Genomic DNA, 19,610 nt, shown 5'->3' with positions numbered 1-19,610 from the left:
TGAATGACTCCTTTGATTGCTACAAACAGCAAATCCAAGTGTGGGTGTGAGTTTAATTCTGTGAAGAAAAAAAAAAAGATAAAAAAAAAAAAATATATATATATATATACATATATATATATATATATATTTATGGTCAGGGTGGAAAACTCCAGTTTTCCTTGACATCATTAACCGAGGAGTTTAAGGTGGTGAGGGTGCGGGAGTTCATGATATTGCGGGATTCGAGTGATTCAGTGGTAAAGAATGCTCTCCCAGAGAAGAAGGGAAGTCGGAAGTGGAATGCAAGAGCAGAGGTGGATGAGATGGAGGAGCGGTTGCAACAGGTTGTGGGATGGTACAGCACGGGAAGCATGGCTTGGGGTGGATGAAGCATGAGCGATGGGGAAAGGCATGTGTGAAAGAGAGGAGGAAGATGGTTGAGAGAGAGGTGAGAAGAAAGGAGGAGGAGGGGAGATATGTGAAAGCAGTCAGACAGGCACAGCAAGGTGCTTGGACTAGGTGGGAAGGTGTGCGGGTGAGGATGTTGAAGTGGCAGGAGATTTGGAGGATGGAGCCAATATTGTTGAGTTTCCTGTTGCGGGCAACGTATGATGTGCTTCCGTCACCAGTAAACTTCCGATTGTGAGGGTTGTTGCAGGAGGAGAGATGTTCTTTGTGTGGAGGTTTGGGAACGGTGCTGCATGTACTGGGTGCATACTCAGTAGCATTGGCAGCAGGAAGATACAAGTGGCGGCATGATCAGGTGCTGGCAGTGGTAGTGCATGCAGGTGGGTGGTGCAACAACAGGTGCTGAGATCGAGAGAGAGAAGAGTGGAGAAGACCAATGGGGGAGAGGTGTTGTTTGTCAAAGAGGGCCAAGTGGTAAGAGGTGGAAAGAGGAGGAGGTGGAAAGCAAGAGGGCTGTCAGATGCTTGTGATTGGCAGGTGGTGGCAGACCTAAAGCCACGATTGGTATTCCCAGAGGAGATCTGTGTGAAAAGGTTGCGGCCTTACTGTCATTTGGTCAGGTGCAACCAGACAGGTCATCTTCGGGGAATTGTCTGTACCTTGGGAAGAGAACATGGAGTAGGTGCATGAGAGGAAGAGAGGAAAGTACAGTGAGCTGGAGGCAGAGTGTCGGGAGAAGGGTTGGCGGGTTTCTTCTCAGCCATTTGAGGTGGGGTGTAGAGGGTATATTGGCAATTCCTTTTCTGCATTTCTTGCTCGGCTTGGAGTGTGTGGTACAGAAAGAAGGAGGATGTGACAAAGTTGCCCAGGTTGCCTTGAAAGGCTCTTTGGATATGGAGGAAGTTTATGGAGGCACGTCAAACGGTGTAGGTTGAAGTTGTGGGTGGTGGTTCATTTCAGTCTAAAGGGGTAGTGACTAAGTGTGGAAGAAAAATGGAGGTGTGTGTGTGTGTGTGTGTGTGTGTGTGTGTGTGTGTGTGTGTGTGTGTGTGTGTGTGTGTGTGTGTGTGTGTGTGTGTTGCAGGAGTGGGTGTGGTTTTGCATGAATGTGTTTTTGTTTGAGTGGTGCATGTTGTAAGGGTGGTGGTCGGTTGTTTTTTGGGGGTTTTTTTTGGTGTGTGAGTGAGTGGATGAGGGGCTGTGGATTCTGGGAGTGGAGGCGGTTTTGTTGTTGTCGTCTGTGTTCTCACTGGCTGGGGGTATGTATGCATCCAGGTGTAGCTGCTGCATGTGGAGGCATATGTGCCCCTGCTGGCCCACCTTAGCTGACCGTATCGAGGGTAAAGGGCAGACACGGGATGATGTCAGTGAGGCACACTTGTGACCAAGTGTTTTGAAATTATATATATATATATCTATATTATAATAGCCGTAGATGATTCTGTCTGTCTGTCTGTCTGTCTATCTGTTGGGTGTCTGTCCGGGGTGTGGCTTACTCGGTTTGCAGAGTAGCTCCACCCATAGCTCCACCCATTCTGGGAGTGGCTATAAACAAATATCCACCATTTTATTAACTCGCATAGCTTTGAGTCCTGTTTTGTAGGCCCGTGGTGTCTTGCTCTCCCCCAGTTTTATTTCAAATCAAATTCGATAAATCATTTCATTTTTCACAGTCGCTAACATAGTTTTAGACTCGGTTGAAAAAAAACGGGAAGAAAATCCGATGAAAGTTGCCGTTTATAGAACGAAATGAATTCTCAAAGGCCTGTAACTTCAAGGCCATTGAGTCTCTCTCACGCCTTTATCTCCAATCTAACTCACCATATGATTTCATTTTTATCGATGGTTTTACTTTTAGACTCGGTGTCAGCAATAATTGAGAACAATCCACACACGCGGGAAAATGCAGAGATATATTTTTTAAAATCGCGTCATGGTGTATCATACACCGCCCAACATGACACCGCCGGCAATGTGTCGATATATATTAAAAATTCGCTTTTGCTTTTCCGTTATGATATATTACTATTTCGTTTGATGATAGTCGTCACAAAAACGTCAACAATGATGCCGACATATATTTCTTCGTTTTTATTTCATTCAACATATTAGCCGGAAGTAAAATATGTTTCAGGAAATTACCGAGAGATATTTCTTCGTTTTTTTTATTAGTTATGTGCGCATACACTTTAAATAGGTTTATTTGAAATCTTTAATTTTCCACAAACATTCCACACACGCGGGAAAATGCAGAGATATATTTTTTTAAATCGCGTCATGGTGTATCATACACCGCCCAACATGACACCGACGGCAATGTGTCGATATCTATTTTAAATTCGATATATCATTTCATTTTTCACAGTCGCTAACATAGTTTTAGACTCGGTTGAAAAAAAAAGAGAAGAAAATCCGATGAAAGTTGCCGTTTATAGAACGAAATGAATTCTCAAATGCCTGTAACTTCAAGGCCATTGAGTCTCTCTCACGCCTTTATCTCCAATATAACTCACCATCATGGTTTTAGACTCGGTGTCAGCAACGCGGGAAAACGCAGAGATATATTTTTAAAAATACACCATATCACCGCCCAACAGCCAACAAGTATCATACACCGCCCAACATGACACAGACGTCAACATTTCGACATTATCGCTTTTTCTTTAAACCGAGCCGAACCGAATAAACCGAGTGAATTCACCGTTTACCTTTGATGACAGTCGTCACAAAACGACATATATTTCTTCGTTTTTATTTCATTCAACATTTTTAGCCGGAAGTAAAATTACCGAGAAATTACCGAGTTCAGGAAATTACCGAGACATATTTCTTCGTTTTTTTATTTATTAGTTATTTGCGCATACACTTTAAATAGGTCTGTTTGAAATATTAAATTTTCACAATGTAATTTACTTGCCATTTATCATTTGATGATTACGAGACAAATTCCTCTTGAGGATCGTGACAATTCATGCGCTGCGTGGAAACTTATATTTCCAAAATGAATGAGACGATCGATGAAGAACGCAGACTTGAACAGGATGTAGCAAGAAAACGAATGAGACGGGCGAACGAGTCCATCGACGAACGTCAATGCAAACTTGCGGGGTCACCCGTGGGAATCCCACGGGCATGGATGTGTGTGACATTTCGACATATTGAGTTAGATGCTGCACATTCATTTTTACAAAATGGTTACTGGCAAGTCATCAGATCCAGAAATGGTGTCATGAACACAATTTATTTACGTGCAAGCACGAAAGCAAGACGGGCCGATTTCCGATTCCGACGGGCCGACGGGCGAGATGGGCCGATTTGGAGCAAGAAAAAGAACGAGACGGGAGAAAAACGAGAGAAACGAGACGGGGAAAGCCGATTGGAGAGGCGAGTGAGGCGCGATTGGAGAGGAGTGTGAGGCGCGATTGGAGAGGAGTGTGAGGCGCGATTGGAGAGGAGTGTGAGGCGCGATTGGAGAGGAGTGTGAGGCACGATTGGAGAGGAGTGATTGGAGGGGAGTGTGAGGCGCGATTGGAGAGGAGTGTGAGGTGCGATTGGAGAGGAGTGTGAGGCGTGATTGGAGAGGAGTGTGAGGCGCGATTGGAGAGGAGTGTGAGGCGCGATTGGAGAGGCGTGTGAGGGATTGGAGAGGAGAGGAGTGTGAGGGATTGGAGAGGTGAGGGATTGGAAAGGAGAGGGATGTGAGGGTTTGGAGAGGAGAGGAGTGCTAGGTGGAGACAGGAGAGTGTCAGGTGGAGAGGGGTGAGGGGTCACATATTATGTGAAATAAATAAAGTGTTCATCACACCATTTCTGGATCTGATGACTTGCCAGTAACCATTTTGTAAAAATGAATGTGCAGCATCTAACTCAATATGTCGAAATGTCACACACATCCATGCCCGTGGGATTCCCACGGGTGACCCCGCTAGTATATATATATTGTGTTATGTCTGGTGGGGTAGAGCAATATGTAGAGCAGCTAGATCTGAATAGGTAACATGCTTCGAGATGTCGCGATAGCTAGAACCCACTATGTACCTTTACGTTAGTATGTGTAGGCGTTTGTTGGGTTAAGATGTATGCTTGTGAACCTACCAGGAGGTTCGTGTGCTAAGTAGAGTTAGGGATTAAAGAGTAGGGCCCCTGTGTGTCCTCACCTGGTTAGCCAAACCTTTGTCCCTTTTGGCACGCATACCCTATAGACACCATAGATAGGTCCCTAGTGCAACACTAAATAACGCCCTCCCCTGACATGACTTAAGAAGGAAACCAGGCCAGGTCACCGCCGCATGGCCGCCGCCATTTACACCTCTGACAGGCCTATCCACCTCGAGTGCCACGTGCTATGACGACACCACAGGCCTGTGATTCGGTGGAGGCCACTGATTGTGTGGTGCGCCAAGGCTGACGTCACCGCCACGGAGTGATACGAGGGGCGGCAGACTTTGAAGAGAGTGAGTGAGTTGTGCGGCAGTTGGTCGAGTTGGGAAAAAGAGATCAGCGAGCACCAAACGCGAGTCTGAGTTGGTGCAGAGCAGTTGCGCGGCAGTTGGTTCAGAGCAGTTGCTTCTGGCAGTGGACTTGCGCTCTCGTCCCCCCTTTGCGTTCTTCATCGTTCTGTGTTCGTGCTCGAGTTGAGGGTCGACCTCGCTTGGAGCCGCTAGCCTGCGTTGGACGTGCGGTGCTTTTCCTGCTGTGGGACCTCGTGGTGCTGGGAGCGGTGCTGGTGCTTGGAGCGGTGCTTGGTGCTTTGGAGCTTGGTGCACGGACCTCGTGGGAGCGGCGAGAGGCTTGGAGCGGGGCCTGGTGGCACGCGAGTGGGGCCGTGTTACACGCAAGACTACAGACAGATAAGACTGCACACTACATTACCTTTCCCAATTACATGACGAACGTGTTCTTTTATTAATTCCATTCCTTTGTTCTTGTTTCTGAAGTCGGTGTGTGGGATCCCAATTTAGTCACCTTATTTTATTATCGGCGCGTATTTTCCTGTCCTTACTTTTATTAACGCACAGGTTGTAAACCTGGTGCGTTATAGCGTTTGCCTGGGAATTTCGGGCGCTCAAAAGTGAAGCTAGTTTCTGTCACCCATTTCTGTCGCTCATTTCTGTCGCTCATTTCTGTCGCTCAGATGTGTAAACATGACGTCATCAAATCTATATTTATAGGATAGGTTATAGGAGATATATATGTTATAGGATAGGAATATAGGACCCAAATGACCCAGAGGACCCAAATGACCCAGAGGACCCAAATGACCCAGAGGACCCAAATGACCCAAATGACCCAGAGGACCCAAATGACCCAGAGGACCCAAATGACCCAGAGGACCCAAATGACCCAGAGGACCCAGAGGACCCAAATGACCCAGAGGACCCAGAGGACCCAAATGACCCAGAGGACCCAAATGACCCAGAGGACCCAAATGACCCAGAGGACCCAAATGACCCAGAGGACCCAAATGACCCAGAGGACCCAAATGACCCAGAGGACCCAAATGACCCAGAGGACCCAAATGACCCAGAGGACCCAGAGGACCCAGAGGACCCAAATGACCCAGAGGACCCAAATGACCCAGAGGACCCAAATGACCCAGAGGACCCAAATGACCCAGAGGACCCAAATGACCCAGAGGACCCAAATGACCCAGAGGACCCAAATGACCCAAATGACCCAGAGGACCCAAATGACCCAGAGGACCCAGAGGACCCAAATGACCCAGAGGACCCAAATGACCCAGAGGACCCAAATGACCCAGAGGACCCAAATGACCCAGAGGACCCAAATGACCCAGAGGACCCAGAGGACCCAAATGACCCAGAGGACCCAGAGGACCCAAATGACCCAGAGGACCCAAATGACCCAGAGGACCCAAATGACCCAGAGGACCCAAATGACCCAGAGGACCCAAATGACCCAGAGGACCCAAATGACCCAGAGGACCCAAATGACCCAGAGGACCCAGAGGACCCAAATGACCCAGAGGACCCAAATGACCCAGAGGACCCAAATGACCCAAATGACCCAAATGACCCAGAGGACCCAAATGACCCAAATGACCCAGAGGACCCAAATGACCCAGAGGACCCAAATGACCCAAATGACCCAGAGGACCCAAATGACCCAAATGACCCAGAGGACCCAAATGACCCAGAGGACCCAGAGGACCCAAATGACCCAGAGGACCCAAATGACCCAGAGGACCCAAATGACCCAGAGGACCCAAATGACCCAGAGGACCCAAATGACCCAGAGGACCCAAATGACCCAGAGGACCCAAATGACCCAGAGGACCCAAATGACCCAGAGGACCCAAATGACCCAGAGGACCCAAATGACCCAGAGGACCCAAATGACCCAGAGGACCCAAATGACCCAGAGGACCCAAATGACCCAGAGGACCCAAATGACCCAGAGGACCCAAATGACCCAGAGGACCCAAATGACCCAGAGGACCCAGAGGACCCAAATGACCCAGAGGACCCAAATGACCCAGAGGACCCAAATGACCCAGAGGACCCAAATGACCCAAATGACCCAGAGGACCCAAATGACCCAGAGGACCCAAATGACCCAGAGGACCCAAATGACCCAGAGGACCCAAATGACCCAGAGGACCCAAATGACCCAAATGACCCAAATGACCCAGAGGACCCAAATGACCCAGAGGACCCAAATGACCCAGAGGACCCAAATGACCCAGAGGACCCAAATGACCCAGAGGACCCAAATGACCCAGAGGACCCAAATTCTATGTATGTTTCTATGATGATGTATGTTTTGGTGAAAGTACATAATGTGAATACTAGTAGCAATTTTACAAAAACCATGGCATAATTTCAAATCTTGACCCGAGATGATAATTATGCTACATCATAATTTCCATGTGCCAACCTGGGCGGAATCCAAGTGGATTCACTTGACTTGTTTGTAATAAACCCTTGTATTATTTTGCATCCCCTGTTAAACCTGTGCCCCGCTTGAGTTAATCCCCTTACAGGACCGGAGCTACGTCGGTGCGCTGAAGGTAAGCTTTTTCCACAGCCTCCATTTTCCTTCTTCCTCCCACGCGACATATAGCCGTGTTTGGGTAGTTGCCTCCGAATAAGACCGTTTAGGCCATCCGCTACTCTGATATTAACCGGAGTTGCGTGACAAAATATATATATATATATATATATATATATATATATATTTATAAAAGGCAGTGTCCGTCTGTCCGTTAGTTCGTCTGTCTGTCTGTCTCCTCCATAACTCCAAAACCATGAAACCTAGCGGTCCCAAACTTTACATGCATACACCCGGACCGGACCTCCAACAGATTGCAAGGATGAAAACTGGGTGTTTGGGCATGTTATAACACCCTTTTTGAAGATTATTAACGAGGTGCTCATAAGAAGAAAAAAAAACCCAATGTGGTGGCTTACCAATATGGCGGCCCGCCATCTTGGTCAGCCCACTGCACAATCTCGGGTACAAAAGAAATATTTTTATAATTACCTTTCAGAGCCTGTCTAGTACTACATTGCCTCTCTTTTATCAAGAAATCCTGAAGGCCTGGCATGTAGTCGATACAAAAAGAAAGGATCCTCATCCAAGCAAGGACCTGTTCGAAGAACCGCTCATTCTCAACCCTCTTCTCCAAGGCCAAATCCTGGCTTCCTTCTCAAGAAGAAGAAAGCTCTTAACTGGTAACATATCCACAGTGGGAGACCTTCTGAATGATGGGAAGAGAAGCTTTCTTTCACCTGAGGAACTCCCAGCAGAAAATGGACCTAAGGACAATCAGGATCCCCTCCAGGATACTTGAAGAGGTCAAAAGCTCCTTGCCACCTGATTGCCTGGCGTATCTATAGAATCCCAATTGGGGGGGGGGGGGGGAACTATGCAGATGTCCATCAGTAACTCCATGGACTTAAAAATGGGAGCACGATGTTGCGAGCTCCCTCAGCCACCACTCACACAATACGAGTAAGGCCCCAGGCACAGCTGAAATGTCATTCTGTGGGCTATCAAGGAAGAATATATACCTGTTATTCAATTGCTCCATGATATAGCTCCTGCAAACCGATTCGATACTCCCTGGCGTGAGATTCTTCCACTTCCTTCGACTGTTCACCCATGTTGGGATTCACTATCTCTACCCAACGCCAAGAATGATGGCAGACTTGTCGGAGATTGCTACATGGTGCATTGAGCTCTGGAGCTATCATGTGGCATTTCACAAACTTTCCAAAGGAATGTTGCTTTTGTGATGAAAAGGAAACTATATTCCACATCTATAGTCACGGCCAAAAATATTGGCACCCTTGCACTTTTTTTCAAATAATGCACAACTTCTTCCAGAAAATTGTTGAAATTAAAAAATATTTTGGTATCCACATGTGTATTTCATTGGTTTGCAGTGGAACAAAACAAAAAAGCTGAAAAATCTTAGCTTATTCCACACAGAAATCCTAAAATGGCCCGGACAATATTATTGGCACCTTTTAGAAGTTGTTAGAAATAATTAGATTTCAAGCAGGTGATTCTCCTTTACTTTGGAAATGAACTCACCTAAGGTGAGTTGCAGGCGCCTGCAATATATTTTTTAAATCACTCATTCAACCAGTTTAAATGGAGAAAAGGAGTCATTCTGCTGTTTTGTGTCACTATGTGTACCACAATGAGCACGGAGAAAAGAAAGAAAACCAGAGAATTGTCTGAGGTCAGACACAAGATTGTAGCCAAGCATGGACAATCTCAAGGCTACAAGTCCATCTGCAGAGACCTTGATGTTCCTGTGTCCACCGTACGCAATGTTATCAGGAAGTTTAAGGCCCATGGCACTGTAGCCAACCTCCCTGGACGTGGCCGCAAGAGAAAACTTGATCGAATATTGCAGCGAAGGATTGTTCGAGTGGTGGAGAAAGCAGCTCGATCAACTGCCAAACAGATTGAAGCTGACCTTCAGACACAAGGTACGACTGTTTCCACTCACACCATCTGTCGCCAACTCAATAAAAGGGGGTTCTATGGAGGACCCCACTGTTGAGAGAGAGAGAGAGAGAGAGAGAGAGAGAGAGAGAGAGAGAGAGAGAGAGAGAGAGACTTTTTCTTTTCTTTTCTTTTTTTGGGGGGGTGGTGGGGAGAGGTATAAAACACATGGACACTGCAAGGACTTCCAGGAAAGAAGTTGGAATTTCAAAAACGTGGATCTGGGGTGAATTAGCAGGGGTAGAAAATATCAAGGTTTTGGATGGGGGAAGATAAGAGATGGTGGTGAACAGCTGTTTTAAAGACCTGGAGGGAGGAGTGGGATTAAAGAGAGTGAGGGAGTTTGTTCCAGAGGCGAGAGAAAAGAGGATTGAAAGAGTGAAGGTGAGCAGAGAGTCTTGATTTTAGCAGTTTAACCATGAGAGGGTTGCTGGCAGATCTTGTGCGACCTGGAGGAATATTTGGGGGCAGAGCACAGAGAGAGCTGGGGGAGCAAGGCCGGAGAGAAGTCAGTAGAAGACAGAAAGACCACCAACATAAGAAAGCCCGACTGGAGTTTGCCAAAACACACCTGAACAAGCCAAAATCCTTCTGGGAGAATGTCCTGCAGACAGATGAGACCAAATTAGAGCTTTTTGGTAAAGCACATCATCTCTATGTTTACAGAAAACAAAATGAAGCCTTAAAATAAAAGAACACCTTTCCTACAGTTAAACATGGAGGAGGTTCAGAGATGTTTTGGGGTTGCTGTGCTGCCTGTGTCACTGGGTACCTTGAATGTGTGCATGGCATCATAAAATCAGGAGATTACCAAGACATTTTGGAGCGCAATGTTCAACCCAGTGTCAGAAAGCTGGGTCTCCGTCGAAGGTCATGGGTCTTGCAGTAGGACAATGACCCCAAACAAACTTCAAAAAGGGCACTTCAAAAACGCTACTCTCGGTGCCGGGCAAGGTCTTTGCTTGGATCATTCTTGAGAGGGTTCGTCGCCATCTGCTCGAGCACCAGCAACCACACCAGTCGGGCTTTACACCAAAGAGGTCAACGCTTGACCGTATCCTTGCCCTTCGGGTCCTCACTGAATGTAAGTGAGAGTTTCACCAGGGGCTGCTTGCAGCCTATGTTGATCGCCGCAAAGCGTTTGATTCGGTGAATCGGGATGCCCTCTGGAGGATTATTTGGTCTTCGTGGGTTGCCACCAATGCTGATCAATCTGATCTCTGATCTCTGAACTCTGAACTACACTCTGGTACTGAGTGGTGTGAGGTGTGGTGGCTCCAACTCTGACTTATTTCCAGTTGTTACTGGAGTTTGGCAGGGGTGTGTACTGGCTCCCACAATATTCAGCGCTTGTATGGACTGGATTCTGGGGAGGATGTCGGAAAGGTCAGGCTGTGGTGCATCGTTTGCGAGTGTCAAGATCTATGACCTTGATTTTGCAGATGATGCCGTCATCTTTGCAGAGACGCTGGAGATTCTTACGTGGGCCCTCCAGGCACTGAATGAGGAGGCGGAGCCACTGGGATTATGGATTTCCTGGGTCAAAACCAAGATCCAGGCTTCCAATGACATCCTGGATGCTGCTGTCTTGTCTGTGCCCGTTTGTGGCGAAGATGTTGAGGTCACAAAGAGATTCACTTACCTTGGCAGTGTTATTCATGCCTCCACATGTTGTGAGCCAGAGGTCGATAGACGTCTCGGTCAGGCCTGTGGAGTCATGGATTCACTGGATCATGGGGTGTGGCGCTGTCGGTATCTATGCAGGAGGACAAAAATCAGAGTCTTTAAGTCCTTGGTGCTTCCAGTCTTGCTCTACGGATGCAAGACTCAGACCCTTACCAAGGGCCAGAGAATGAAACTTAACTCCTTTGGAACCAAATCTCTTCGGAGAATCATTGGCTATCGCTGGTCGGACTTTGTGTCCAACAAGCGGTTGCTGAGAGAGACTCAGATGAGATTTGTTTCCTGTATGGTCCGTGAGTGTCAGCTGCGGCTGTATGGACATGTGGCTCGTTTTACAGACGCTGATCCAGCTCACCAGATACTCTCAGCAAGGGAGCCTCGTGAGTGGAGGAGGCCAACAGGCAGACCGTGTGCTTCGTGGCTGCAGCAGTTTGATCGGCATCTGAAGAAGATAGAGATGGGCCAGGAACCAGCTTGGGGGATGGCCAGATAGAGGCCCCTGCAGGCCTGCGGACTTCATGGAAACGATCGTTACCGGTAGCGTGTCGGTAACGTGATAGCAAAAACACGGAACCGAAAGTACGTTTCCCATCGCAGAAAGGCAGTGTAAGGCAAAAAGATGTAGTATTTACCTTCACGTGTGATTTTCAGCTAACTATTTTAGAAGTTGAGTTTTATTTCCAACAAAATTAGGCCGGCAAAGCAGATAGCATGTAGTTTCCCACATTCAGGTTCGCGATATGACTTCCGCTTTGACGGACATGCGCATCGGTCTAAATCAGACTTCCTTTTCAAAATGGCATCCGTTGCTAAGCGAAAAAAACCCGAAAATGTCGCCTTAAAAACATTATGAAAATGGTCATTCAGCGACAATTTTGAAGTGGAATGCGATGGGGAAGGCTTGGTCACAACATTGCTTCGCTGCAAAGTATGTGCTACTCATTACACAGACAACGTGTCGGTAACGTGATAGCAAAAACACGGAACCGAAAGTACGTTTCCCATCGGTTCCCATAACTTAAATCACGGAACCGAAAAACGGTTACCGATGAGATCTGAAATCCCCAGGCCTGCCCTGGAGTGCCGTCAGAAAGTGGATGCGGCGACGCGCTGCTCCGGCGCATGCTCTACATGCCTGACCTGACATTTCAAAAAGCACCCAGGAATGGTTCAAGACAAAACGCTGGACTGTTCTGAAGTGGCCAGCAATGAGTCCAGATCTAAATCCCATTGTTGGGAGATCTGAAAACAGCAGTTGGGAGCAGGCACCCTGCAAATCTAGGAGAACTGGAGCAGTTTGCACAAGAAGAGTGGGACAAACTGCCAGTCGAGAGGTGTAGGAAGCTTATTCATGGCTAGAGGAAGCGCTTGACTGCAGTTATTTTGTCCAAAGGCCGCGGTACCAAATATTAATTAAATCGAGGGTGTCAATTTTGTCAATACCATTTCTTTTTATTTTCTGATTTAAAAGGATAGATTCAGTTCTGAATCAAAAACTAAGGTTCTGTAATATTAACATTGAAATAATGAATTGTGGAGACCAAATACTTTCGTCAATTTCAACTTATTTTTTGAGAAAATTGTGAGTTATTTGAAAAAAGTGCAAGGGTGCCAATATTTTTGGCCACGACTGTACATACAATGCCACCATCTTCAACCAGTTTTCTTACTGATGAAAAACTTGCTCTTGCGTTTCTGGCTTCACTTCTCTCCAACACTTTTTATCATTGGGCACCCGGTAAAGAAACAAAGCAAGTCACGAGATCTCCTTGTTAATTTTGTTTTAGCCTGTGGAAAAATGGCAATATATAAAACCAGGAAGGCAAAAATCGAGGGGGATGTCGTGAAACAGTTCTGTAGGCCTGAAGGGCTTAATACACTCACCTATTGTTTCAGAGTACAAGGCGGCAGAATATTGTAACACTGTTCAAAAGTTTAAGGAAACCTGGACCATAAATTATGCACTTTGCAGTTTTTCTGCAGAAGGCCCTTTTTGCTCTTATTTGTATGAAATAGTTATTTTGGGTTTTTTTGTGTTCTTTTACCTCTCCATCTGTCTTGGTAGTGCTTTCTCCTTAAAATGCTCTACCTTGTCTACTGCAGTTCAAACCATGGACTTGCAGGGATGAGGGAGTTGAGCGACATGAAGCAGGAAACTTATGTTTGCCTGAGCTTTCCTGAGCCCTGAGCGCAAATTCCTAAAGCCTTTCCAACAAAAACACTGCTACTGCTATCACTACTACTACTACTATTACGACTACTACTGTTACAATGACTACTGCTACTGCTACTATTACTCCTACTACTACCATCACTACTATATAGCCCCAATTATTCCCCACCTCTCAGGGCACTGACCAGGGAAAGCTGGCAAATGGGCTGGCTGGCCACCAGGCCTGACCTACACCTGAGGGTGCGGGAATTTATAATTGGTTTCAGGGTGCCGGCGATAACTAGCCGACTCTTCAGGAAAGACACCGTGGGACCTTTAACATCCACAAACAGATGCAAGAAGATGGGTCGCCTGGTTTAACATCCTTCCCAGGGGCGGCACACATATTGATACCTCACCCTGCATGTGAAACACCCAGGTGGTGGTTTATAACTGGGTCAGGATTCGAACCCAGGCTAGACAGCTTAACAGCGAGGGCACATAACCTAAGGCTATCCTCCCAGCCCACATGAATGAACATTAAAAAAAACACATCAAACGACTCGTGCAATATCTAACCCCATAGCTCGCAACACATCAATATGGAAGGAACCATGATGAGGAAAAGGGAGAACAACAAAAGGATTTCTCACCTGTCCTCTCATGTTCCACCTTGGCAAGTAAACCACAACGTTGGTTGTCAAAGAACATCTTGAGCTTCTGTAAAGACATGGAAAGAACAGTTTGTCACACATTGTAATTACTCAATACAAGATCATAAAATGGGGGATCCAATGAAAGTCGAATACAATTTTGAAAATGTTCACCTTTGAAGAAATATGGAGAGACACCTGTGTGGTATGAAAGGAGGCAGGGTTGGGCAATCCGCATTAATTTATATAATTGATATGCACATGTCAGTTGTAAAAAATAAAAAATAAAAAATAAAAACATTGCTTTTTAATCAAGCGAGAGCCTCCTCTTCTTTGCTCGATACACTTACCCTTGATGAGGGGTCAACACTCGAAACGTCGTTACTTTGCTTCTCACGGTGGATAGTATACGTTTATAGACTTTCAGTTGATAAAACCTGCCATTGGAACTGTCCACCAATGCAGACTGACAAGGCCTTGACAAACTCTAGGATTCCTGACAAAGCCTTGACAAACTCTAGGATTCCTGCCTGACAAGGCCTTGACAAACTCTGGGATTCCTGACAAGGTCTTGACAAACTCTAGGATTCCTGCCTGACAAGGCCTTGACAAACTCGAGGATTCCTGACAAAGCCTTGACAAACCAAATCCCCGTCTCATGCCCATCCAAGACTGATGCTCATCAACGCCTTATGGTGTCTCATATAACCACACCTGAACTATTTTACTCTTACTGATCCCCTATCCCTTCTTCTTCCTGCCACTCCCCTGCAAATAAATTACCAGAATGTGCTGGTTCTGGTAAAACAGGATTGACAACACTTATTTTGCCCATAAAACCTTCCCACTACTTCCTCCTAACCATTCCTTTTCCTGTTCGAGGAACGTTGTCAGGAACCATCAGCTCACAACTCCTTTTTTTCAGGGGTTTTTTTCACCTCCATTTATGTTTCAACTCCTCACAGTAAACTTATTTTCTAATGTCCTTTCCATTTTGTTCCGACACATCACTAATGCCGTCCTGCATGACCTAACAACGTGCCATCCACCTTCTCTGCGATCCCACCCAAGCCACCTCGACACTGAACACTACAATCATTTTACAATCCTCCCTGCAGGAAGATATTCCAATCGCTGTGCTTCTAAGCCACAGACTATTCCTTCACACTTGTCGCATCAACAACAAAAAAGATATCCTCTTCCTCTTCCATGCTCGATACTGCAGACTAATGCTCCTCAAATCGTAATCATCTCCACGGTTTAGTCCCACCATACTCGCTGCCAATACTTGCCTGGACTATTTGCTCGCGCGACGCTCTGCAAATTGTGCAGATCTTGCCGATGCCTTCGCATGAGGAGATATCGGCCCACGTTGCACTGCCAAGCATCACACACCCTTCTGATCACATTGCTTTGGTGTGTGACTTGAAATTTTCCCCACGTGATGACAAATAAACATTCTCCAAGTATCTACACTTTGAGTCAACCTCTGGAATGCATGCTGCCATACTTTCGACCAGTCAGACACAAATTTACCTTTGCTTTCAACATTGAATTGTGTTCATTATTCTTCCGTCCCTTTTATGTATCTCTTTATTTTTTTGTATTTTATGTATAGTATTTTTACTTGTCTCTTCCCCACCCCCACCCACAACTACCCACCCCTACAATCAGCCTGGTGTTGGCTTAGCGGTTAAGGTGCAGGCTTGGGATCCTAGGATCCTGGGTTCGAATCCCAGTCGATTGCTGAATTAACGCCAGGGGGGTTGACTCAGCCTGTCATCCTTTCGAGGTTGGCAAATTGAGTACCAGCTCACTGGTAATTGCGACAAGAGGCGACTAACAGGGTTGGCGGCAGGAAGGGCATCTGGCCATAAAACATTGCTTCAAAAAGGGGACCAAGGTACCCTAAAAAGGCCAACCCCCGCCTTTAAAGGTGGGTCGGTCTCTGGGTCGGTGTCTGTCTTTCTGTCTCTCTGTCTCTCTGTCTCTCTGTCTCTCTGTCTCTCTGTCTCTCTGTCTCTCTGTCTCTCTGTCTCTCAGCCAAAATGTTGCATCTCGACAAATAAAATGTATTTTGAGGGATTCTTTATCTTTCTTTCGCCCTTCCTCGTACTCTCATAATTATCACCACTCCTTTCACACCGTGAGGGACAATGGAGTTGCCAAGGCAGTTTCATTGGGTAAGGAGTCCAATCCTGGATGGTCGCCACTCCGTCGCAGGACACTCAAAGCCGGGAGGCATTTTGCCAACGTCCGAAGGATGACAGTCCGAGTCCATCCAGCCAGTGTTATTTTAGCGACACGACAGGGGCTCCAACTCAAGACCCTATGATCTTAAGTCAGCCACCTTCACCGTTAAGCCAACACCAGGCCTCCTCGTACTCTGTAGTCGCTGCCATCACAATAACTTTGTTTAGGGAAGTTATCACAAGAGTTTTCCCCTGCCAAGTGCCAAGCTTACCCAAGGTTGTACCACTGTGCATTTTGGGTCGGTTTGCATGTTTGTAGATGTTGAAGAGTTCGGATGAAAAGTAGAAGTAACAATAAAAGTATGAATGCACATTCACATGTGCTTTTTGAGCACAATATTTAACGCTGGCACCAAGAAGCTCGAAATTAAAAACACCTCCTTTTAGTCAGGCTCACTATGTTTTTTCGTTCAAAATTTTGGTAGATTAGCAAAACTATACATTTTTGGAATATTCAGAGCATGAGGAATCCAAAAATTAATGTTTACATTTGCGTAGACACCTTTGCGAAAATGACACTCAGGACAGTGATGAAGATCTGAAAAAGCATATTCCTGAATGGAAGAGACCTCGTAGATCCTGTGTATAGGACTTATAGTTCAATCTGATACTACCTATAACTTCCTATTATAACCTATAACTTCAAAGGACTTGCAATATCATGTATTATGTAATACAGTTATATCACAAATATAAAGACAATGGTTTTCAATTACCTTTGTTTGTTGCTTTTCTATAATCCTGAGCACTATTTTGAGGCCTTTATTGGATTCCTTGACCCAGAAAACATAGGATTAGCATATTTAATTAAGTCTCTAGGTTGACTAGAAGCCGAGGTCGCGCAAAATATGTATTTTATGGCGGCCATTTTCAAAATCCAAAATGGCGGCCATGCAGGTGTCTGTGCAAATGCCAACATTGATTTTCAGATTCTCCATGCTCTGAAGATTCCAAAAATGTACAGGTTTGCTAATCTACCAAAATTTTTAAAGAAATTATATTTGTTAACATAGTGAACCTGACTGTCTTCATCACTGTCCTGAGTGTCATTTTCGCAAAGGTGTCTATGCAAATGTAAACATTAATTTTTGGATTCCTCATGCTCTGAATATTCCAAAAATGTATAGTTTTGCTAATCTACCAAAATTTTGAACGAAATTATGTTTGTTAACATAGTGAACCTGACTATTTTATCAGTCAAATACACGGTCACAAAGCACCACAGCAGTCTCAAATCAACCATTTGCAGGAGCTGGACTGGTCCGGTCACGACTGGTGGCTTCACGATTTGCACTTGCAATTCCTACCCCCAACCCCACTTTTAAGTAGCATGAAGCGTGTAAGGAGTGGATAAGGATGGGGGAGTATGGGAATACCAAGGAGAAGGAAAATAGTGACGAGGGGAGAAATTAGAGCACCAAGAAAGGAGGAGAGCGGTTGGGTGAGGGGCAGAGGGGTTGGGGAGGAGGCAGAGGGGTTGGGGAGGAGACAGAGGGGTTGGGGGAGGGGGCAGAGGGGTTGGGGAGGGGGCAGAGGGGTTGGGGGAGGGGGTAGAAGGGTTGGTGGAGGAGAGGAGTCGGGGGGAGGGGGAAGATATGTGAGAGAGAAAGAGAAAGAGAAAGAGAAAGAGAAAAAGAGAAAGAAAGAGAAAGAGAAGGAGAGAGAGAGAGAAGGGTGAACTTTTTCAAATTTTCGTGTTCTTTGGGGAAGGTTGGGCTAGTTGGATGCATGTTAAATTTACACAGGTGACGTGTTCATCATACAAGTGAGAAGAATCACACCCGTAAGATAATTACATCATACACACACCCACATGTCAATTGTCATACAAAGCCCAAAGCAAAGGTCGGTTTTCCAACCATTTCTACATCCAGCCCTGTAACCACCTGTCCCCATTCTTTCTCGGTACGCATCGAATTATATTTCCCTCAACTGGTCTATTCTGTCGCCGGAAAAGCACCACCATCACAAATTGCAACACTCGGGGCCAAACACGCATCGAAACACGAAACTACGGCATTTCGATTGATGATGTGGAGTCACGTGACCGGATTTCCGAGTAGTGTACAAGCATTTTACAAATCCTTGCAATCTCGTTAAGTTGTTTACTACTAATTTCGTTTACTATTGCCTGAACATATTTGTATTGTGTACGAGTATAAACATTTAAAAAAATATAAAAAAAAAGGTTTTTGGTGAATTTCGGTGATGTATTTATTGGACGCATCGCACACACCGCCCATGACTATAAACCTACTGTAAGACATTAAAACTGGTCCTTTTGAATGCCTTTTAACTTATTGGATGGACCGGTAAAAACAGTAAACACATCGACGTGTTAATGACATTTCACCACTTAGTCACCTGACAATTCCTAATTCACATTACCAACAACCAATCAGCACTACCTTAACTGGCTTATTAAATGGATTCCTCACAGTTCAGTCGCTCTTTCCCCACGTCGTCAAAAACCTCTTGTACTCAGGACGAGCAAGGCAGGCCAAAGCATAAAAAAGGCCACGCCACGGACTGGCCTCAAAAAGCCAGGACGAGCAATGAACCATCAAGTGTCGTTGACGGTGTCACGGGGTGACGTCACTGATCACGGGGTGACGTCACTGATCACGACGTGACGTCACTGATCACGAGCCTGAAGGGCGTTCAAAATGAGATAAAAGACACGATAAGGAAAATAAAAAAAATAAAAAAATCATGCACAATGGATTTTATTTGTTGTTGTTCGGTCTCCCATCCTGAGGAAGCATTTGGAGGCAATAATAAATTAAAGTTGACGTACTTGTACTTTCTATGTTGACAGTCAAGCAGTACGAATAATGGAGTCGTCTTTGCGATTATTCAGTACAGTATTATCGAAGTGTAAAGGGAATGAAATGGACAGATTTAACGGCTGCTTTCCAGTCTCTGACGGTGCGCTTAATAACCGAAAGGAACAGGGATAACATCGTCCAGTCCGTTCGTGTTCTTGTGCGGTGTGTGTGACGAGGCAACGAAATACGTCATCGACGGAATGCGCCGGAAACAATGTTTACCGAAATAATTTTAATATATAATAATTTTAATAATAATATAATAAATAATAATAAATAATAATATAATAAATATAAATATTAATAAATTGTGGCGAACACAAAAGCCCACTGGCGTGGTGACATCATTCCGCGCACCAAGTGGGCGGTGGCCACGCCCGAGGGGTAGGCGTGGCCTCATGATATACACCGGGCGCGCAGCCCGGAGCGCGCCAGTGTTACAGTAAGCTCCTGAAATAAAGACGCTTATAAGTTACCGCTTGTCCGCTTCCTCCTTGCTCGAAAGCAGCGCGCGTAACGCCGCGCTTTACTGGTGACCCCCTTGACGTTGGATCTGCCGGAGCGATCCTTCCACACGCGACGCCATTGCCATGGCCAACTTCATCAAACTTCCCGAATTTTGGGAGGCTCAGGCCGAAGTCTGGTTCATCTAGGCCGAAGCCCAATTTCAGCT

The 19,610-nt window shown here is 45.8% G+C and overlaps 1 protein-coding gene across 11 annotated transcripts in view; it reads right to left on the bottom strand.

Moving 5' to 3' along the window:
• The window catches only part of LOC137426576 (von Willebrand factor A domain-containing protein 5A), a 161,095-nt gene extending 142,375 nt beyond the window's left edge, over positions 1-18,720 (bottom strand). For 4 of the 11 annotated variants that reach the window (XR_013623658.1, XM_078779293.1, XM_078779297.1 and 1 more), the window contains exons 1-2: positions 18,548-18,707; positions 13,858-13,924 (exon numbers count right to left, since the gene is read on the bottom strand). Coding sequence is in view for 6 of the 11 variants with exons in the window: in XM_078779293.1 (XP_078635419.1) it covers positions 13,858-13,915 (58 nt within the window). In the remaining 5 variants the exon portion in view is untranslated. Of the gene's footprint in view, positions 1-13,857; positions 13,925-14,031; positions 14,056-14,207; positions 14,462-18,517 lie in introns of those variants that run through there. The other 7 variants (XR_013623659.1, XM_078779295.1, XM_078779298.1 and 4 more) reach the window with 5 other exon arrangements.
• Positions 18,721-19,610: the final 890 nt, after the last annotated feature.

This window comes from Myxine glutinosa, chromosome 5, assembly GCF_964187855.1.
Source record: "Myxine glutinosa chromosome 5, kmMyxGlut1.1, whole genome shotgun sequence".
In the NCBI taxonomy this organism is placed as follows: Eukaryota; Metazoa; Chordata; class Myxini; order Myxiniformes; family Myxinidae; genus Myxine; species Myxine glutinosa.
The sequence above is the reverse complement of the archived record's forward strand: the minus strand, read 5'-3'. Positions and strand labels throughout refer to the sequence as shown.